This window comes from Schistosoma mansoni, chromosome W (assembly GCF_000237925.1).
Source record: "Schistosoma mansoni strain Puerto Rico chromosome W, complete genome".
Taxonomy (NCBI): Eukaryota; Metazoa; Platyhelminthes; class Trematoda; order Strigeidida; family Schistosomatidae; genus Schistosoma; species Schistosoma mansoni.
In genome coordinates this window covers 30,189,090-30,213,659 of record NC_031502.1, presented here as the reverse complement: position 1 = coordinate 30,213,659, position 24,570 = coordinate 30,189,090, and the positions used below count along the sequence as shown (strand labels likewise).

At 30.9% G+C, this 24,570-nt stretch overlaps 1 protein-coding gene across 1 annotated transcript; it reads left to right on the top strand.

Moving 5' to 3' along the window:
• Nucleotides 1-20,392: 20,392 nt before the first annotated feature.
• Nucleotides 20,393-22,796, top strand: Smp_187540 (hypothetical protein; the record flags this gene model as incomplete). The annotated part of the gene is made up of 2 exons (XM_018789321.1): nucleotides 20,393-20,497; nucleotides 22,701-22,796. The coding sequence occupies 2 exons, from the start codon at nucleotides 20,393-20,395 to the stop codon at nucleotides 22,794-22,796; spliced, it is 201 nt and encodes a 66-aa protein (XP_018654776.1).
• Nucleotides 22,797-24,570: the final 1,774 nt, after the last annotated feature.

Below are 24,570 nucleotides of genomic sequence, written 5' to 3'. Positions count from 1 at the left end.
GCGTTCGTGCGTATGACCAAAGGTTCTGGGCTCGAGTCTCCCGCGTGGGGTCGTAGATGCGCACTACCATGGATTCCTATACTACGACGAGATGGCCGTCCAGAACTTCCAGGTCTTCCACGGTGGTCTAGTTCAGATTGACTTATGAATTCAATCATTAAAAAACTACTGCAATCTCCATGTTATTTAATTTACAAATTAGTCATCTAAGCAAACTGTTGATTTTTTATAATTTAGCCATAAAATTTATAGTGGGATTTAAGTTTCCACAAAATTATTATGAATTAAAATGAATCAGAGCTGTTTCCACGTTTTGTAATAGATCTGTCTTTATTCCCTCAGGGCGTTTCATCTTGCTGTTTCTCATTTATTTGAAACATTTTGAAAGTAATATACTGTTTGATAATTTAAAGAAGCATTATTTTGATTTTATTTAGTGTATAATTAACATCAGATACCTATCAGAATTACGTTTGACAGTAATGTTAAGATACCGAAAACCATTTACACCTTTGACTTGTTGACAAACCAGCTAACAAACAATATAAATTATCTTTCTATCAATAATCAAATTGTCTGAAGCTATATAAAGGAGTCAGAGATGCAAATATCCATTTATTATAGGACGATGAAAGTCATAAAATTTAAATTCTATTGAAATACTTGGAAATTCCATACACGAATTTTTAAAATTCCATGAGGTACAAACAAAACATACTTACTGAATACTCATTATCTTTTTACTTTAAGAATGTTGAAATAGACTTCATCTATAACATTAGAAAAATGTAACTACTTAGCAAATCTACATTTCATAAATTTAGCAATTTTTAATATTGGTTGGAATTCAATCAGTAACAGTCTAGATGGTGGCCGTTCATGGGATTAAAAAACACAAATTAAAGCAAGGGTTATTTAGGCTACACTAATGGAAAGTAGCACATATATAATCAAGGTGTTTATCTTTAACATAAGTAAATGTTAGTACTCGAGAGATGATAATTCAATATTACTTGTAATATACTTAGTTTTTCACTACCTTATAGGGAACGTCAATTGACTTGTTAACGTAAATTTACTTTTCATAATACCTTAATATAATACATTTTATTTGGTTTGAATGAATCATAGTATCAATCATGAACACACTATGTGTGTGACAATGATGAAACCTAAAGTCCATGAACGTTTTATATCAAACAAATCATCTTTTAACTAAAAAAACCAGAGTGGTCTTGTAAGTCAGTATTGATAAATCTCAGGCTAGAATCTTCGACTAACTAAATAAATCGGTATTAATCATCGCTCAATGCCTATGGAATTACAGCCCAAACTCTTTGGGCAGTCGGTTCAAATATACGGTCACTAGGGAGAGTAATTTTATTTTTGAGGAGGGTTTAGGATTTCGTAAAATAAGCAAACTGATTGCATAAAGGATATTTTTTCTGTACGTAAATGGTGAATGATCATCGTACTTTATCAACAAATTTGAAAAATTCCTAGAATATGTGCATCATAAGCTGCTAAACATTAAGGTATTTATTTTTTGGTTACGTGCTTGAAATTGTTCATGGCTTCCTAGATTACAATATCATTCCTCAAAACCCAAGGTGCTGATTGTTCTTCATTCAAATAAACAGATGGATATCTTATATTACTTGAATCCTTTATCAGTAGTCTCTTTCAGTTTTTGCATAACGCACAAGAGCTATAACCATGCACGTTTTAATTTATTTAATTCATCAGCTCACTTTTTGGATGCCCTGTAGTTCATTTGTCAGAGTTAGCAACAAATGAAAGAATTAACTGATACTAAAGTCCCTATTTAAAGAAAATAATAAACAGCCTTCAGTAAAATCGTATTTTCAAATACTTAAAACCACGTTAAACAGATGTGGTAAGGCTTTTAGTAATTTACTTTTCAGATTTCACTGTAACTATCATTGTGTACTTAATCTAGTTGACATTTAAAAATTGTTTACGTTTTATCTAAGGGGAAGACTCTAGAAAAATATGGTTGGTAGTCATTGTAGTGACTGGTCCCTATGCCAAGCCCACATAGCTTATTCTAGCTTCCGGACAGGCCAATCTACTCACTCTTCTTGAGTCACGTTTTGACCTTGCTAATTATCCACATATAAACAACCATGACTGTTTTTCTATGAGAATGTGTGTATATCTTATCCTGCTCATCACATGTCTGTAGCTTGTTTTTGTGTGACTATAAATACTGATTAACGCCTGATTAAATCGAGTTGACTCACTTTACTTCTCCAGTGTGCTTTATCCTACTTTGCTTTATTCTCTTCCATCCCTTCGCTTCATCCCTCTGATGATTTTCTGTCCAGATCAACGAGCGTACAAAACATACGTATTCAAAAATCCATTCTTGTATTTGACTTATTTAATTCCGTTATTTACCAACGCGAATTAAGTCGATAATTGTATACAAGGACTGATGATATGTATATTTCAATAACAATCCGTTATATGATATCACTGGAGTCAGATATAGGGTCAAAAAACTTCAATCAGCATCGTAAAATTACTGCTTAAAAAGTTCCATTTGGATCCAATTATTGGGCTTGAATTAGGCGAAGCAGGAGTGATAGATTTCACTTTAGGTGGATTTTTTCTTCTAATAAGACACAAAACTTGTTTCAAAAGTCAAATTCTAAAATAAGTATACTTCCCTAGTACTTTCTTAAAATAGATTTCCTTATGTTTTATGGACAATGTATTTATGACTTGTATGCCTTTCTGTGTTTAAATGACATACAATCCTTGAAAGAATCATTCTTTTTTATTCTTCACGAGAATGAGAAGACAAATGTACATGCACTTAGAAGTATTTTCCAAAACCATCAAAAATTCCAATTTTTAGGCAAATTTGACATGATACCCATGGTAACATTAATTTGGCGAACGGTAACATTCATTAGATAAGTTTATCTTTGTATAAGATATTATCAGCCATAACGTTTACCCATTTTTCTGTCATAAAACCAATGGTTAAATATCTATCCTCATGGCTTTTTTATTTTTAAGCTGTAAAGTAGGTAAACTATTTTAACATTCTCATAGACGTCTTGGTTAAGCTAAACATCGACAGATATTTAAATTATATTGGTAAATTATATTACACGTTATTGTTGGTGAAGTATGGAATAATTTCTTTACTAATTTTCGAGTTCGGAATTTACGACTAAAACTAAACTATGCTCCTCAATCAGCTGTTCATTAGTTTTCCAAAAGCAGTTATTAATAAATGTTTCATTATTCTCTGTGTTGTTATCACTGCCAACATCATATTATTCAGATTTATCTGAAATGTGACTAACAGTAAAAGAGAAACCTTTTAGACGATCAGTGTTTTGTTTATATCCACCTAATTTTGTTTACATATGTTAATCATAAAAGAAACCTGAATGAGTTTAAGTAGGACAGACTGAAATCTATTTAAAGCTATTGTGGCTGATAAGAATCGTAACCGCTTTTGGACTGGCATCTTCGGAAACACTATTGAGTACGATAATGGAATTGGGCTTTTGAAAAAATTATTTTTTCACAGTAAAATGTTCACAATTAAACATATATAAACATATGGTGATAAAATCGACCAGGGTTGAGTACCTCACTGTAAATCGATTGAAAGTGGGTAGTAATGTCACATACATGTTTTTACTGACGTTTGTAACTGTTGAAAACATTGAAGCAAAGAAGACTGGGAAGAATAAATTGTAGAATAATACTAACAGTTTTAAAACAGAAAAATGCATTGAACAACTAATTTGCATATAGTGATGCTTAGTACACTTTTATGCTAATAGAAAGAACACACAAGTAGATGGTAAATTTCCATTAATTTTGTATACTGTCATTTTTTTTCCATGTCTATGGTAACAAAATTACACATTTATGCTGACTATTTTTTTGAGTTGTTTGTTAGATTCATGTTCATTTTAAACAAGATTAGGAAAAAAACAAATTTCATTATAAAACTAGCTGACCAAGTGAAAACTTATTATAATTGCAGCACATTCAAACCTCGCAATAGTTTACTGTGCTGAAAGTAGACAATACAAACAATGCAGTGAAGTTGAGATTGAAAGGAAAGGTTAATGTCATGATACATTACATAAGAAGCCACGTGAAAATATTACACTGAAATGAAACAAGTCAGGGTTTGTTTTAAGATAAATGATGTAACAGTGAATAAGAAACAATTTTCTGGATTCATTGTAAATTCAGGTAGACAAAGTAATTGAGATCAAGCAAAAGTATAGTGTTTTGGACTTGTATTCTATTACGTAATACTTCAACGATTTACAATTATAAGAAGAACAATAATTCATGAGATTTTGGATCATTATCTTTCAATGTTCAGTACTTGATAGAAGATTTATTTGAATCCAACATTTTTATTATCTTTTAAAGTACGTTAAAATGAATAGGACTTTTCTTATTTTTTCTGGACAGAATCAAAGTATACAGTCAGTAGTTTTATGTGGAATATAACAAGAGTTATCTTTGTATTTTCGATCATGTTTAAGCTTAGGTATCATACAATGAATCAGTCGTCATAAAAAAATCATTATTCGAGTAGACAAACAATTTGATCTTATTCGTCGTTTAGGAAGTTACGTTTTGGACATCTTAATAAAATCAGGCATTTACTTCTAGTGCTTGTAACTTCAAGTATCATACCGTTAACAATATCCACGTTGTGAATACGTTTAATCACAAATTAGTGCATCTGATTCTGTTTCGTCGTTAAGCGTATTGCGATTCACTTATTGATTCAGCGAAGAGTAATTTAAAGAGCTAAGTCAGAGCAACTAGTCATTGTAAGATTTCCACATCTCAATAATAATCGCAATTAAGTGTTTAAAATAGTTAACCTGATTTCTTTTTTTCTGATTTAGGGATTTCATTTAATGAATGAAGTTTTAGACCATTTCAATGCGATCAGGAGTTATGAAGTGTACGCCTAAATGACCTCAAAATCAATTAGTATCTAATATTCCGATAAACGTAAGAAGTAGACAATCATGTTCATTGATAGCAAAAGCATACAATTGAAACGGGGTGTAAAATTAACATCATCATAGCTTTTAAAACGCTGCATAGAACTTGTCAAGGATGAATGCTTAGGTTTATAGAAGTTTTGGCCATTCTTAACGTCAATCCCCCACCTTTTGTGTACAGAAAAAAATTGTCGCAACTTTGGATTTTTCCGGTACACTTGAAGCCATTATCTAGTCTGCGGTAGTGAAACAATTTCATTTTCTTTCCATACTGTGTTAATTTTCTCTTTCCTTCATTTACAGTTATAACTGTTTACCTAAACTTCCGTTTGTCTAACCTTGAGTAGTTTTCACATAAAGTGCCTCGAAAATTATGTGTGACCACATTGTTCAAAATGTATGGCGTAAATACGTCATATTTTTCAGATCCACTCCGTCTTCTCATTGTTTTATCAAAATCCCTTTATCTATATATATTTTGACTCACTGTGTTCAGGATATTACTCTTTTTATATTGAAATATGTAAAAGGCATTCAACGTTTCATTATGAAAAACAGTATTAAACAAATGCATATTTCTGATAAATTTTTAAATCACCATTCAGTTTCTTACAGTTCGAAGTGAACATACGCTGAGCACTTATAAAAATATCCAAAAAATAGCTGACAGCTATAAGCTTGGTTTTCTGAATTAAGGATCATAAAGCTAAATAATGTCTTACTTATGTAGATATGAGCCAAGTTAATAATCATTTAAAAGATCATTTGTTCACAATAAAACAAAAATTGAAAAGTGTACAACAAAATGAATAGTAAAATTCATAAGTGAATATCCGGTTGTTGTTTAGGTTTCATAGTTCATTTGATAGAGCATTATTATTCGTAATATTTCACGGCTCTAGTTTACTTTATCGTTTATGAAACTAGGATTAAAATGTTTGGGATAGGTTAATCAACTTAATGTTTGGACAAAAACAACCATATTCACTAAATATAGATTTTTTGGATCAGTTTCAGAGAAACTGTCTAATTCTCAAATAACTTAAATACATCTGAGGAATAAGAATGCGTAAGCGTTTTCCCACAGCAAACTATTGATGTGAAGTACAATATTTAAACTGATAAGACTTAGAACAAGTACATTTTTGTTTCAAAATCATTGTTTTATCTCGATAAAGAAAGGACGATTAAATGATGGTCTATTACGACTTTCAAATAAGACTGTTCATTTCTTCAGTGGCTGAAAAGTATTGAAAAACTAATCATAAACTAAATAAGTACGTAGTAATATGTTCAATATGAGGTTGCTTTTAAAAGGAGCTCTTAAACTACAATTATGCAATGGAAAAAATTTTTGTTTTTGAGAAAAATTATTTAAGGCATACACGTAAAGTAAACAAAACATTTAAGTCATACAATAAAAGGAAGTAGGTATCATTACCAAGTTTCGTTTGATAATTTTGAATAAATTGAGCATTGGGTAGATTGTTATAAATAAATTAATATATTTGTAATATCCCAATGAGTAGAAAAATTAGATATTCCGACGTTTCGCGACTCAGTGTAAATATATATATTCTCTGAAGAAGTGGCTTACGCTGAGTCACGAAACGTCAGAAAATCTAGTTTTTCTACTCATTGGGATATTACAAATATATTATTTATTTAATAAAAGGAAGGTCTAAAGACCGATTTCATTGGATAAAAATAAAACAACCATTAGAGGTATTAATGCCAAGGTTAAACTTGATAATTTCAAATAAATTGAGCATTGGATGGAGGGAACAATTGTTTACTTTTTACAATTTAAACTTGTGTTAGTTTAATTCGGTTATTTATTTACTCTGAATAAGTGGCTTACATCAATTCACGAAACGTCAAAAACAAAGTCTTTCTACTCATTTGGATATAACGAAAAATTTGTTTATTACTAATGAAACAACCATTACTAGTAAGCATTCGTATTTCGTATTAATATTGGGGACTGCAGTTTAGTAATTAAAAATTCATACCTTTTGAATATGTTAGTGACCAATTGGATTCGGAAGCTTGGTAAATAACACGTCGGTGTTTGGAGTGATGTGCAAAAGGTATGAATGTTGGTGTGAACATCAGTATTAGAATGCAAACATACATCCGACCGAAAATTCCCCAAAAGAGAGAGTGCCCTAGAATTACTTTATGTTGGAATTCATCATTGATTTGTTTTTCATTTTCTGAAGAATAATTAAATCTTGTGAACTAAACAAACATTCGTGGAATTAAATTGAAATTTGACATTTCATAACATTTGTTCTGAAATATCATGATAACGGTTGTCAATAAAATGTCTGGTATGGGAAGTTACAGATCTTTTACTTTGTTAGAGTTCGTAGAAAAGACAAAAGATGGAAAACACTTTTATTATAAAGCCCAACATAAATTTAAATTTATTTAAAATAACGTTTCGTTAAACTTAAAAAAACGACATGGGGATTCAAATAAGTTTGTTTTCTGAATAAGACTGAAAATCTCCAATTAGTTACTGTCAGATTTGATAGATGGTGAAGAAAATTTAACATGTGCCAATGCTAACACTGATTACAAAAAAACCCTTACAAACACATCAGTACTTGTTGCATATAATTGATTATATGTAAGAATGAAAAGACTGATTATTGAGCTAAATCGATGTCAAATACTGCTTAGTTTAATTATACAAATTTGATTGTCAGTAAGGGGTTTTGGAAGTTGTTGAAGTTCATCGAAATCATAAACCGATATAAGATAGACCACCGTCTTAATTCTGGAAGCACTTGATGGCCGTTTGGTATTAGTACGGGACTCCTCAGGTATATGTATCCAAGACCCTGAACGTGGTTTAGAAGTTGAGCGTTCAGAAGAGAGAGATCGAAGGCCCTCGGTTCGATTCATGCCTACAGGGTCACAGATGTACACTACTGAGGAGGTCCGTTCTAGGAAGAAATGACCGTTTCCTACACTCAGGTTTGGATAGGTTCGTGATTTCAAAGAAAAAACCTGTTTTTTCGCCTGACTGTAAATAGACACGCAGAAAGTTGTGTATGCATAAATCATTTTGATTTATTTTGGCAGTCGAATCATTATCACCAGTTTTTTTCACTGTGTCGTTTAATTTGAAATCTCGGTATCAAATACAAGCCAGTTAAGCAGTTTGGAATCATAACATCACAGAAAACGATATTTAATGGGTAAATCAAGCCAGTACGAGAATATTAACCTAGAAAAATTGCTAATCGGTAGTCACCAAGACTAATATATTCAAATAAATGTCAATTTGTATTACTTACTGTCACAGAGAACAACTGTGAATCAATGAAGCTCATAAATCACATTTACTTTGTGATCGAAAGAGAAAACTTTATGAGCTTTTAATCCCAGTGAATAATCATAATATATGTGACATATGAATGTCTAAATTTGCTTTCTATAAATAGGTCGTTATTAAAACTGAAAATTTTCCTTCTTTATGATTTCTTTGTATAAAATAGAATGAAACAGGAAACTAAGTGTGATTGATCAGGAAAAGAATAGTCTACCCTAAATAATACAATTTTCTCTGGAAAAAGTGTTATCGGAACTTTGTTCTCGTAAATAACTGTACAAACCTTAAACCTTTCACAGTCCAACTATGTTTTAAATTCAGATATATACTGTTTGATTTAGTGAGACGATGTGTAGTAATTCGACTGAATTAAAGATAGTGTTTATTTTGATTATTATCAATTTACGTTCCAGCTGAAAACAATCAAAAATTGGAAAGAGGAACAGATTTCCAAGAACAGTCCACAACGTACCCAACTTTTTATGCGTTAAACTGCTTAGAGTTAAACAATGTCGATCAGTTGTGACCTGTTTGTGGCAAAGTATGGTGGTTCTATCCCTAATTCTATGTAGGCTCATAAGTGTATACTATTTATAAGTATTGAACAGTAATCCCATTTTATGATTGTTGGTACTGGAATGTTTCCATCTGATGTTTATCTGTGATCAGATATGTTTTTTGAAGATTAATAACTATTTTTCTTAGTAATATTTTCCTAATATATAAAGTTATATTGGCCGTAAACAGAAGCATGGTTGGACAACATAATTAAAAACTTCAGTAAATATAGATAGTGACTAGCAGTGGGATCTAGGACATGCATTTCATTTTATTTGGGTTTTATCTTCTGGATGTATCCTCACCTGTGTTAATGTGCTTACTGGGACACGAACCTAGTCTGTATTAACTCAAATCCCCGACGTATTGTCAAATGAGGTGTTGAGCCTAGATAACCTCTGGTTTGTGTGAAGAAGATGAATCTCCTGTTGTTAACATTAGGGATTGAATTTTGATTAGTCTTACTTGGGATAAATGGACTCCGAGTGAACTGGCTTGAAGTTGTAATTAATTCACAAGTATTTAAATACAGATGGTAATATAGAGGCAGTCGGGCATCTGCCAAAGGAGACTGATCAAAATTCAGTCCTTAACATTAACAGTAGGATGATTCACATGTTTATAAATAAATAATTAGAAAAAAGTTAAAATAGCGAAGTGAAGTAAAATAATTTTATTGTACCATTTTCTCATTAATTGGATGGAAGCTGAATAAATAACCTTCGTATTCGTTTCATTGCCCAACACTTGTGTGAAAACAGTCGGTTTGACTAGTTGTCTTTCCACTTCATTGAATACTATTTCGGTGTTAGATATTTTGTTTCTAAAACGTTGATGTTTCGTCTTAAAGTTCTACTTGCTAAGTATGTTCATAAGTATGCATAACTACTCATTTATACAGGGTCACATGCATTCATAGTTTTAATAATGTGACAAAATTAATTTGCATTATACTTTCATCAAGTGGTTCCGACCAGATTAAGTGAATATTGAATACTATATACAACTCAATTGTTGATTAGGATCTATCATTTTATTTCAATTATACTTCACGTTTGAATACCAGCAGCTTCAGGATATGAAACAAACACATCATGAAAACGTTCTTCAAATGCTAACAGTTACAAATCGTTTAATTTGTATTTATAATAGTATATATACTTTTGTTACGGATCTGCGTAGTTTTTCTATTCAGATAACTGTTAATGATTCTGTGCAGACTGAATATAAGCTTTTAAAGAAAAGCATTTTTGATTTCACTAAACAATAATATTATGATGTGAACAAGAAATAAGACCGTCCTGTTGAAAATATATTTCCAGAAAACGTGACTAAGATATGTTTAAGTTAGTTGTATCACCTATTCAATCAACCCTTTTTCTCAATGTACAAGATAATAATAACAGTTTTTAAAATTTACATTTCCTTTAGTGAATCGAAATCAGTTTTGATAAAAGAGAATCAAATTCCAGTTTAACCTTTGTTTTAAACTATTGGCATTTCAACACTTTGTTACTTAATTACTTTGAAATTAACACCGCACAAAGAATCAATGACAGTCAAGTTTGTACAACTTGTTTAGGTCAACTGTTTGAAAAATCCATACTATATAAAGATAGTAGAATGCAAATAAATTCTAGAAAATATATTTAAAGAAGGAGTAATTAATTTTTTGACAATGTTGTTTTGTAGACTACGGTTGATTTCAAACTGTTTAGTACAGCGGGATATGATGCACAATATACTTAGTTTTAGAAGATCTTGAATATTAAAAGTGATTGAAGTGAAAGTGTTGCATGTACTCCCAGCAACATAGTATAAAATCATATTGCTCCTATTAATGAAGCTTATATACTTTTGTGAACTATTGCATGTAGTTTATCCAATATGATAGTTATGTTCGTGCAATTAATAAAAAGAAGGTCGCTAAAAATATATTTAGAGTATTCTAAAGTTTATATAATTATGTAACACTTTGAACAGCTTATCAAGCTTACATAGAGAAAGTAAATTTCTAACCAGTGTACTAAGTGTAACGTTAAATTGAGATTAATAAATTTCCGGGTCGTCAAATTTATGCTCTTACAAATGAACAAAAACAGTCATCAATTTGAATAATAATGTAGTCACCTAGAGTCTCATCTTCAAATTCTTGTAGACGTTTAAATTAGTCATTTAAATCAGAATATTATTGGATTTATTGTTATTTTAAAATTATAATTATGCTAGATTTTCAACGTTATAAAGTCTCAATAGATCAGTCGTCCAGATCATAGCAAAACTTCCAGTAATTACGTATGAACTTAATTAGATTGAATTATAAAATTTTAGATAAGGTATTATTATTATTGAGATCATGGGTCAATTGAAGCTAGACCACCATTGAAAACCTGGAAGCACTGGACAGCCGTTTCGTCCTATTATGAGACTCCTCAGCAGTGCGCATCCACGATCCCGTCTCATGAGATTACTAAAATCTCTGCAAAACCCCCTTCTGATATTATTATTATTATCAAATTGACTATATGGTCTGTTTATTACTTTCAGTTATACATATATATATATGTAACTGTGTATAATAAATTAATTTTGGCACCATATTTAAGTGTATTTTTATTCAGTCATAAAAATACTGTCATAATCTGTTTGTTATTGTTATTTTCGTTGTTGATAATATGTTTGTCTAGAATTGGAAAAATAACAACAACTGTTTTATAAAGGATACATAAATGTATATTATATACCTGTACATAGATACACTTAAAATGAATACTGTTTCATGAAATTATTGTTTTTCGTCTTTTTCTTGGGGGGGGGAGTGATTTGACACAGAACAGTGTTGATAGTGTTGCTTAGTTTGGTTAGTGTTTATTAGTTGTATATTCATTTGACAAATATATACCAAAAGTTAAATGCTCTAAACTAGTCGCCAAAAATATTTTTTATAGTATAAACGTATACGACTAAGAAAGTGGCTAGTGAAATGTGTCTTTACTTAACCTTTTATGGGCAATTTATATATTTCTTTGTTTTGTATTGTGTAACTACCCTAATTTTTGCATTGGATAAACATAAGATGAATAATAAATGACCTTGGTATATGATAAATAATGATGAATTATGTGCACTACTACGTGTTACGTGATGAAGTAATAAATCAGTTGATGTTAATGAATAATTAATTATATAAGTGAATAGGTAATTTGCTTGGATTATAAAATACGACGAAAAAGAATAAGATTATTTAGAAGAACATGAAAAGGTATAACTTACTTACCTACGCCTGTTACTCCCAATAGAGCATAGGTCGCCGACCAGCATTCTCCAACCCACTCTGTCCTGGACCTTACTTTCTAGTTCTATCCAATTATTATTCATTCTTCTCATGTCTGTCTCCATTTCTCGGCGTAATGTGTTCTTTGGTCTTGCTCTTTTCCTTTGGTCTTCAGGATTCCAAGTGAGATCTTGCCTTGTGACACAGTTGGGTGCTTTCCTCAATGTGTGCCATATCCACTTCCTGCTCTTCTTCCTGATTTTTTCCTCCGCTGAAACCTGTTTTGTTCTCTCCCACAGTAGAATGTTGCTGATAGTGTCTGGTCAACGGATCGAAGTATTTTGCGTAGACAACTGTTAATAAACGCCTGTATCTTCTGGATGTATAATGTTCTAGTATAATTCTGCTTTGATTAGTGACTGTGTTGTGGGGTTAAAATGCATTCGTTCATATTTAAGGAATTTAAAGGTTTTTATAGCGAAAAGAATTAATTTTTAATTTATATTTGATCATACTTACTTTTCACATCAAAAAAAGCTAATAATAACACAACCGAGCTTTTCTGTATCTTGATAGTTATTTTGTTTCCATGAGTAGTATAAGTACGGTGTAACTGAACAAAACGAATGGATTTTTAATAGTAAGATTGAAGTTTTGATTAAATCTTTGTAGGACATATTTTTATTTTTAATTAAAGCTAAATATGATGGTATTTTTAACAGGTGTCAGTTGTGTACATTTGTGTTGGCACCAAATAGTTTGTTAACAGGGTTTTTACGCGATTTGAATAAAAGTTTGACAAACGTCTATTTTTCATTAAATGAAGAATGAGATGCAAGTTATTAGTTTACAAGATCTTTAGTTCAACTTGGGAAATCTTAAAATTGATGCAAACATATAAATGTTGAATTAAACGAATAAAAATACTACTTATTTTTAGGGTTTTGCAGTGATCCTGAAATTTTTATAAATTTATGTAACCATCAACTTTGTACTTCCTCAGCAATTAGGCTTAACAAAAGTATTTCGTATACAAAAACAAAAAACGTACGTGAGGTTTATTACTGAACATCGTTTTAGGTTTTAATAAAATATAAAAAAACTTATTGAAGATACAAGACTTTATCTATAGACTCTTTGGTTGGATATTAGTTGAATAAAAGTGTTTTGAAAAAGGTCATTCAAATTCCAACAGTAGGAGAACCTTTTGGTTACTACCAAAAGTTATATGATAATTGTTTTGCATTGTTCCGTAAAAAAAGGTTTACATCGGGACAAAACATTTAATGTAATATAGCTTTAATTTTTTTGTAAATCGGTCAAACGTGATTGAAGAGTGGAACAGTACAACGGTCATATTTTATTTTTATTATGCTGATACGTTTAAGTGTTGTCGAATAGTGGATTAAGTATTTGTCCAAATACTTTATTATTTCCGCTTCTGCTTATCTTCTCACATTGTAATTTTCATCCTTCTTCTTTCAAAGGTTTAACAACTATATTCGTCAAAGTCTCACTTAATCACTTATTATGTAATATTTAGTCGCACACTGCCTATACATACATTTATTCATATGCAGTACTATCCTTTAATCCAATGTTTAAAAAAATATTTTGTAAAATGAAAAATCTTTTCAAAAACAGTGATGAGTAATGAGGCCCATAAAAGATAACTAAGTGTATGTGAACAAGACTGTTCTGTCGACAACAATAACAAGCAATGGAAATTGAAATAAGCAGATATAGTCAAATAAATTGAAGTATATATACATATATATGCCAAAAAGACGATAGTTTGTCTTTTCATCATTTCTGATGAATCTTTTGTTAATTTGTTAGTTTATTACCTATTTTTATTCATAGCCATTTATTTTCACATTTGAATACTGAATCAGCTGATGTTGGTATATAATTGTGTAATCAACGGGTAATGATAACCTCTTACTTGCGTATGAGTCGTCACAATTAAATACTGCGAATTAGGAAAAAACAAGCATATTTGTTACCGTTGTGAAACACATTTACTAGTTAGATTTATTTTATTATCTGTTTACCTTACCTCAACTAGTACACATGTTGGTTTAAAAATGTAATTAGCTCTTACATACCTTACGTTACGAATATAAGGGAAACTCATAAATAACATCCTGCTGTAGAGGTCAATGGATGTCTGTTTTTTATATTTGACAAAGGGTATTGAGGAAACTGTTACTTTCAAAAAGGATAACCTTTGTAGATTTTTGACCTCTTTAATTTTTTTAAAAATTTGGTAAATAAGTGTCGCCTGTTCTTAGTTGATGAATTCTCGATGATTCAGAAAAAAAGTTACCTTTAAAAATAACATCATATAAAGAACCATTTAAGGCTAAGAAGCAACAGATGGTTGTTTTATTCTAGTTTTATAATCACCTAAACAAGTCGAACAGCTGGCCTACAATAACATGCAACAAGAACTTTAAAGGCTTGCAATAAACGGGATACTAATAACATGTTTAGTTGAATTCCGATTTTTAAAATGTCAGTCATATTAGTATGTAGCCTATTTTTAAATTAACATCATTAACGATCACGGTTCATGAAAATTTCATTTCACGAACTTCTTTGCAAATTATGAAATAGAATTTACTGTTATGAAGGCATGTAAACTGTGCAGTACAAAGTGTATCTATGGCTTTATATATTTTTAATCTTTATGATAAGGTGTAATACTATATACATATTGACATTCTGCTTCGATAATGAACCAATTATTTTGAAACTTACTATTGAAAACGAGGATGCGACCTAATTATTTGAAGATTATATAAGGGAAAAGCAGTAATCACAGAATCATTTTCAAGTCCTAAAAATACATATGTATGAATATTGATTTCAAATGTAATATGGTTGGTTTTAAACTTTAAAATTACATACAAGGGTCGTTTTAAAAGCTGTCTAAAGTTATACATATCATGTTACTTACCTTTTATTTCAACTTCTCGGCTCATGACACCTGCATTTACGCTGTTTATCTTACTCACTTACTTACGTCTGTTACCCTCAATGGAGCATAAGCCGCCGACCGACATTCTCCAACCCGCTCTTTCCTGGGCCTTCCTTTCTAATTCTATCCAGTTGTTGTTCATTCTTCTTATATCTGTTTCCATTTCTCGGAAACTGATATAGAAGACAGGGTTTTATCATCACTAAGATAAACAGCCCTATATTTCAACTTTCCAGCTCAGTAAATGCAGGTGTCATGAGTCGGTAAGTTGAAGTAATGGGCTGTTTATCTTAGTGATGATAAAATCTTATCTGCTATATCTATTTGTTTAAAACCATGTAGTAAATTTTCATAGTCAGTCATCGCATTAATATTATGAAAAAAAGACGATTCGCTTATTGACTTATAGTTTAATACACATATGTATTACTGTAAATAAAAGTTTATTGACAGTTTATTATCAGTGATTCGATTTGAATGCACAAATTAAACAGGCTCCTTGTAGTGATAAGTTTGACTAGCAGTATTCTGCTATGAACTTCAGCTGTTCGAAAATTTATGAGCAAAGATCATTTAAAATCATGCTACTATATTTCATGATGAATATTTGATGCGAATAGGTTACCAGAAGGCTTTTGATAAGTGGTTACTTTGTTGACTTGGATTAGCATAACCTAAGCGCAGACAGGAGGACATATACTCAATTTTTTATTCCTTGGACTAATGATCACTTTGCACATCTGATCAATAAAAATGTATTCAACGCTGAAAACTAGATAGTCCGATAATGGTTATTGATAAAAGAACTTGATTTATTCTAGTAGACGTTTAGTCACTTTATAGTTGAATCAGTAATAACGTCACTGCTCTTGTTCACTAATTATGAAACCTTTTTATCCATTAGTTTACTTAGAAATACTAATTAGTGCTCATCTTTTTATATTTGCTTGCTCACCTATCGGGAAACCTTAGTTGAGATTAAATTTTGTGAGTGTTGATTTCTGTGATTAGCTTAATTCTGTCACAAAGTACGAGTATTGTTTTTAACTACCTATTACAGTTATCAACAACTTACTCAACCCCGCAAATAAAATAATTAAGATAAAGTTTTTCCCAGCTTAGTGCTGTATTATATACTGCCTAAGTGAATAATTAGTGTTCATGTCTTAAGACTGAAAAATTGTACTTTTTTCTTAACACCGATAATGACATTTATCTAGATATTTTTTGATTTCTTGACACCCCGCGATTGATGAATTAAATTACGCAAAAACTAAAAATAGATGTTTGTCAACCTACAGTCGTTAATAATAAAGCTCTATACTTAAAGCAATAGTGGTACCATAGAAAATTATCTGATCAGGGTTATTAGAGGTGCTATAGAACTGACCCTTCTAAATGAATGAAAACAAAATTCAGTACTATCCAATCAATCGTGAGAACTGTGGTTTAGAATAAACGAATGTTTCAGGAAAGAATTGCCTATGAAATTCCAATAAACATATCTTGATAAATTATAGAGAACCACTACATTAAAGTCATGAAACATACATTTTAGATGGACGAAAATTTCGTTACGTGAAACCAAGTTCAGGTTATTCAACTGTCCTTAATAAAAAAGAATTATAACTGGTTCTGTTGGATAGGCTAGTTGCATTCCGCTTATTCCTAATTCTAAGGAATTAATTAACAAATCCTTTCGAAACCATTCCCTTGGGAGGTAAAAAGTACAATAAATTTTTCAAGTATATTTATCCGCCTTTTATTAAGTATATATAAAAAGTACACAGGGCGTCATAGAAAATTACCATGCATTTATAATATGTCTATCGTTTAAAAAAAATTAGATGTTATCGGTGTGAGTATGTAATACATTTAACTTCTTTACTACATCGTTACGCTTGTACATCTGAAAAATGACAACGGGAACTCATAAAAACCGTTTATCGACAGCTCTCAAATTTAGGGCAACATATATACAAGACACGATGTTTACATGGCAACATGAAGACTGTTCATCTCATAAAACTGTTATGACTACTAAGATATTATGTCAAATGGTAAATATTTATAACGTGTTGTGATTGGTATTGCATGTGAAATAAATTTCAGGTGTTGGTTTTTCAGGATTTTGCGATCTTAAAGCAATCTGAAGAGATGTTCTAGTAAGTAATGATGCTAACTATAAATGTAACAGATTAAGTTTCAAATAATTAAAGAAAGCATCAGGTCTCTTAGTGAAATTGTTGATTATAAGTGGAGAGATGGCTACTCGACAATGCGAATTTGGTATATATTAGAAAGCCATAGGAAAGACTAAGGGTTTATCGCTTATTTGCTTTGAACTTCTTTATTTCGATTTACTGGTTTTGTCCAATATTTTAAGTTCCTAGTTTACTCATTGAAACAATAACGATATATGATGGACGAAGAAATATTTATTTTCAATTATTTTCTCACTAAATCGGCATAGAAATGTATAGAATAATTCAGTTAAGTGTTGAATAAACACTAAGAAAGTGGTGGTAGGTCAGTTTAAACGTGTATCTGAATATCTTCTCTAATTGATATTAATCAGTAAGTAACTCAACGGGTGAAAATTCGAAATTAGTTTCCATGAAACGGTGCAAAGAAAACCAAGTAATTACGTTAGTAGAACAGATATGAAATTGTTTAGAAAATAAAAATATATTTTTAGAAACGTATAAATAACTAAGTGGGAGATCAGAGGAAATAGAAATGCTGCATAAACGTTTTTCTTATACAATAACTAGGTTTGTTGACATGTGTTACTATGGCTTCCTCGGTATGTAAGAGACTGATAATGTTAACATGGGGTAGGTTCGATGGAATTCTATAGATAATCTTTAAAACTGCATTTATGTCGATGTTATGATCAGTATCAATCTAATGTCTAAGAATAAAGCTTCTTGTTATTTCATTTTTTCCTCTAGTTAACTATGTAGGATTATGTCTAAAATTTCAATGATGTAACTATCAGCTTGTACGCCCAATATTACTGACGTTATAGAAACAACTGGAGTGGAAACGGGACTAATCAGTTTTTCTTTATTTCCTGGATTCATTATAAGTTAAAAAAAAAACATAATCCTGCAGCGCTTGATGTTCGTTCCATGGCTTTCCTCATTTATTAATTCACTATTTTACTGTTTAATTATATTGCCTATTTTTTGAAATTACAGTTCAATTGTGAAATAACCAGCCAGTGAAGTAGTAGTTCAACGTATAAAGAAACATCCTAGAATGGATATTTCATGTTCGTTCTCCATTCAGTTGCTAGTTATTTGTCAGTGGTCACGAGAAAGTAACGTTGAGTACGGTGTTTGTAACACTAGAACAAATTGAAACTAACCGTTCACAAGTTAACAACTGATTAGGAAACAGAATTTTTTATAGAATCATAATTATAAATGTAGATTGTATACTACGAAAAAGAATATGTTGAGAACCTGTGTTAATATATATGGAGCGATTTACATCAAAAAGAACTAATTTCCATGCCTGAATTGATAGGGAATTTTACTATAAGTGTTACAGTTTAGATATTATTTAGGTTTACATTTGTTTTTATCTGCAGACTGCCCTATGTTTTAGTAAAACATTTGCTTGATGGATACATTTTGTATGAGCATAGTCTAAAGATAACTAAATACAAATTATACAAACAAATTTTTGTTCGATAGGCTAACTCCATAAAATGCGACTTCAGTATGAAATCTCATGAGTAACATCAACTTCTGTTTAGATTAGAAGTAACTTAGGCTGGTATTCAGGTTTCGTTAATTCGTGGTTACTGATTTTTCATTTTAAACTATAGCTAAGTCACAATGTTGAATTTTAGCCTTGATAAAATAATATTCAGTTACGCTTTGAACTGATTTGTTACTAATGGAGTTGCAAAAGATTGTTTTCTCTGTTGCTAACACCCACTATGAAAGGATAAAAATAAATTTTAAAGTCCTCTTAAAGCGTTTATAATTCCCAGCACTGTCATATTTATGTACTAGCTTTTTTCTTTTAAACAGTTACTCCAATTTTATTTTTACAATATCGGCAAGATTATAATTCACTGATGAACCAGTCAGATTTAGGATAACAGGTCTCAGATTTTTGCGTAAAATTCATTCATCCAAACGACTCATCTAAGCTTGTCATTTTTACTGCGCATACATCGCTACAACACTCATACCACTGAATAGCCGAAGTTCTAAATGTTGTAGTCAGTGTTACTAGTGCTTTTATTATCTAGTTAGCAAAAATAATCATAATTTGACTTAGTCTCAATCTAAATCGAGCGAAAAAGTTCCTATTCTAGCAGATGTCTTCCTCCAACATATATTTCATCGAATGACAACATCACTGTAGTCTGAGTAAGGTCCACAAGTAATTTGATTAACAAAATCACAAATAAAGTTCTTAATAATCCCATTTGTTTCAGCCGCCCAATTATAACGTCTTCTCTGAAATCTGCTGTAAACTGATTGCACGCGAGCATCAGGTACTAAAATTGGCAGCCTGACCTTGAGACCCCTCAAACGCTTCTGATTATAGTTATAGTCTTGCCAAAGTGATTCTTATTATTCACACTGCTTTATAACCCTCATTAAGCCCTAGTAAGTAAGAGGACATTCTCAAGGTCACTAAGGCATCGCTCAAAGATCGTCCATAAATTATAGTCTCATAGCATTATCTTATACAATACTGAGTTTTACTGCCACTTTTTTCGTTGAAATTTAGATTATTTATCTCAACATTGTCATGATATACCAGGATTGACAATAAAACGATTATATTTCGAATTAACTGGAGCTGTAATCTATTCTCATCCAAAATATGCTCAACTATATGATAATTTTCACAAAAATGTACACCAATCAAATTCGAAATCGAACGTATTTAAACAAAACAATAAAACGAGTATCAATCATCCTAAAAAATCAAATAAATTACCAAGTAAATTTGTAACAGTTGACGAAACTAATTTTCCACAATCGTATACTTCCCATAACTATCGAGAAAACCATGTAAATTCAACAGTAATAACAACAACGACAACAAAATTGTTAAAACAATCAATTGAAACTGTAACAAATGATAATAATCAATTAGAGAACAAACTTAATTCTAAGTATCCAGTGAATTTCAGTTGTGAAATTTATGTGCATTCACGTGTGAATTCACGTATCATGATAAGATTTCAGTCGTTCTACATACCGTCACAACAGCATTTATTATGTGATGAAAACTATCTATATTTATTTGATTCAAATACACCACAATATCGTGCTATGGTTAGTTTGTTTTATGATGCTTCATTATGATTAATAATGGACCTTTTATGTATGTCGTTGATATGCTGTTTGTATAGTTTAGATTGAATAAACTATGTGATTTGAATATTCATACAGAACTACTGGGATGTAGTTGAATTCAAATGACAACGACTGGATGGACGTGACCGATACAAACATCTATTTGTCAATACATAGGGAAATTTCAATTAACACAAAATTATGTAATAAAATTCGTTTAACGTTTAAATGCTGATGATTTATTTTTTTCTAAAAAAGCGCTTATTTTTCGTGATGAATGGTAGAAATATAGTTATAGTAATTCATATACTTATCCTTTTTATTTACATAAAGCCAACCAATAAATGACAGGAATGGAGATTACCAAAATATTTTTATGATAACTTATTAAGGGTTTGTTTCATAAGTTACACGGAACGATTTTTGAGAGCTCACATAGTTTTTTACACAACATTGAAATACTTATTAAAAAGTATTTTGATAATTATATAATTTTCCTATTGCAGACTCAGTAAGTCCCTGGATCCTAGTTTTGATTTTTACGGTAAAATTTGAGCTGAGTGTGATCGCTTTAAAAATCTAGAGAGATCACCATTGAAAGACTTAGTGTTAGATATATGCTACAGTAGCTAATAGAATAACGCGATGGCGTTCGAAGCGAATGGTACTGGGTGCGAGTCCCAGATTGAACATCAACACTAATGTCCAGGTACATCCAGCTAACGAGTCCCAAATAGGACGAAACGCCCATCCTGGATTCCACTGCTAGCCAATGTGCTACATATTACCTATTAAATCAATGGTTCTTAAGAAGAAATCAAAGTTCCAACGTATTATCAATGTTTTCTTGTTTTTATAGTCCTTGAAGTTATTAAAAATGGATTTTACTAAGTATTAGTGTAGCACTATATACATATGTCATACAAAAGGAGTACTTTTTCCTGTAGCATAAAGATTGTTACAAAATACGTAGATTATCAGAATGTAACCAATAGAACGTTGGTACATATTTTTCTAACGAACTGTAGATATAAATGTTAGAGTAACTAATGTATTTAATAACTATAGAGGCAAATGAGTAGACCATGGGTATTAGATGTTTTGACCTCAGAATATGTGATATTTTTTTCATTTCAATTTCCTGCTTTTGTGATTTCATAGCAAAGGAATAACAGTGATTATTCAAATATGAATAAATTTGTAGTTATTCAGCTGTTTTCACTGGATTAAACTGATCTAGTTTAGAACTTAATTCAAGTAATATTTTATCAGTTTTACGGTGATGGGATGTAATTGACAAATAAATGAAAAACTGTCTCATGAAAATACAAAATGATAAACTTGATTAGCAAACTTATACTTGTGGCAGCTACGGAATTCCTGATCCTTATCGAGTTTAATAATGTCAGCATTTATAAGTAAATATGATATTCTTAGCTGTTGACCCTTTAAGGTCATGTACATTATATAGTTCTTCATAAAGCGAGTATTCTGTAAAATTTATTTTACAAACTAGTTGTGCATCGTGTTTATTTCCATGACATTTGTTTGTGGCAAGTTCTTTAAAAATGAACCTTCGGACGTGCTTTGTATATTATTACTCCATTAGATTTTATCAGAATTTCCATTTGAAGAAAAATAACTAAATTCAAGCACAACAAGTTCTATTATTTACAGTGGATTATATTCCATGAGTGTTGGTTGAGTGCTTAAGGCGTTCGGCTTCCAGTCACTGTGTCACACGATCGAACCACGCTTCACTTAATTTGGTTTGAGAATCCGGATAGAAGCTTAACTAATCCTCACAACTTAAGTGAGGATTATACCTAAATACATGGCTAATGAGTTAGTTATATAAAAATACACATCGTTTCCTTTTTTAAAGATAACACTTCATTTTCATTTCTGGTAATTATTAAGAATTTAAGGAATACAGAGATCATGATCCATTCAGCACGTTTTGTATCGGTTTGATTGATTGATTAAAAGATTTCGCGAAAAATAATCAAATGTGTCCCTGTTTTAATGTTCATCTTTATAAAGAAAATAATCATTTGGAAAATTTGAAAAAAATGAAATAATTTTTCCAAATATTTGTTGTCCTCTCTTTTTTGTTTCCGATTTGTGAACATTTTTACTTTTTTGGTGTAAATTAAATAATTTTGATGATCTCTTTTTTCAGGCAGAAGCCGGTGGTGAAAGAGGTCTTTGTCAGCATCATTTTCCTACACAACCAATTTTCACAACAAAATCATTTGTTACAATTGTATTCAGGTAAGTATTATGAGTTTATAAATTAAATCTGTCGATTGTGATTATGTAAGGACGGCTCATAACTATATACATACATAATTCACTATTATACTGTCATAAATACAATTCTTCAAACAAAGTTCTGACAGTTTGTTTCTTGAAGCTTAATTGTACATAGCTTATAACTGAGACATTTTATTGAGATACAGACATTAGGGAGGTGAATCACTTTATTTTAGTGAATGAAGCTTACAAATAAGAATGAGTTGGATTAATAATCTAGTCTTTCCAGTTGACAGATTTGTGCTTATTAGTTAACTGAAAACAGTGTCTAATAATATTTTACTAAAAGTTTGTAAAACACTTTCAACGCTTGAAAAGATTTTGGTAATATTATTGAGTGACAAAGTTGAGTCAGGTTCATAAGTATACGATTTAAGAATACACTAGGGAAAGAATTGTAAGATTTGACTACAGTAATTTATAACCAATATTAGTGAGTGTGGCGAGAACGCATTCTAATATGACATTAAGTACCAATGATTCATATTCTTCTCAGAAACATTAGACCGCTTCTATGAATCAACCATTATGTTATTTCATTTATAGCGAGTTAAGTCAAAAGATTTATAAAAACTGGGAACTTTGAGTACGTGTGCAGTCATAGATTTACATCAATAATAATTTCGTAGAAGATAAGGCAGAAAGTGGCTTATAATTTAAAGTAAGTTGAATTTTCAAAAATCTGATTCTAATTTATGATCTATGGACTTGATTAGAAAGCGAGTAGCAACAAAAGCATCTGCATCAAAAAACTGGATTGTAGTCTGCCTACATTTTTAAACGATTACGTTCAATGATGTTGGATTGTTAAATTCCCTATCAGTATTTGGATAGTATTTCAAAGCATCCCATGGCAACTTTATCTAACGCTAAGTGTGAAGGCAAAAGTGTTAACTTTACAAAAAGCCTATATTATTTACAGAATTCTATCTTTTCATAAACTGATATCTGTCGGGAGCTAGAGATTTCCTGAGACCTTATAGGTTTTCAATTTTCCTGATTAATCTAATATCACATCTGCTGAAGGAAGTGGTTGTTGACTAATTGAAATAGTCATTTGCTTTCAATGTATTGAAACCAATTTTTTCGCTACAATTGATACCAGTCATAATATTTTTGCTGTAGCTCTGTTTCACTTATGCTAATTCACCTCACAGTTTACTGCAGAAAACTACCATACTTTTTAGTTAATTAATATCTTCAAATTATTAAATCCTTACCATTTAACTCTCCGAAGATCGTTTTTATATAACATTACTGCATCTCAGTTGGACATGAAATCATTGGTCGTCATATTCAATCACAAAGTCATAAATATTTTTACGTATTAAGATTTTAAATATTATTAGCAGTAAAGCGTATTTTTATTTAGAAATCGTCAAATTAAATATTAGTTTCTGCCAAATGAATAGCAGTGAGATTGAAGACAAATATTTCAGCTTATTTGAGGCTCATCAGCTGATACTTACTTACTTACTTACGCCTGTTACTCCCAATGGAGCATAGGCCGCCGACCAGCTTTCTCCAACCCACTCTGTCCTGGGCCTTCTTTTCTAGTTCTATCCAGTTCTTGTTCATTCTTCTCATGTCTGTCTCTATTTCTCGGCGTAATGTGCTCTTTGGTCTTCCTCTTCTCCTTCGACCTTCAGGATTCCATGTGAGGGCTTGTCTTGTGACACAATTGGGTGATTTCCTCAAAGTGTGCCCAATCCACTTCCAGCGCTTCTTCCTGATTT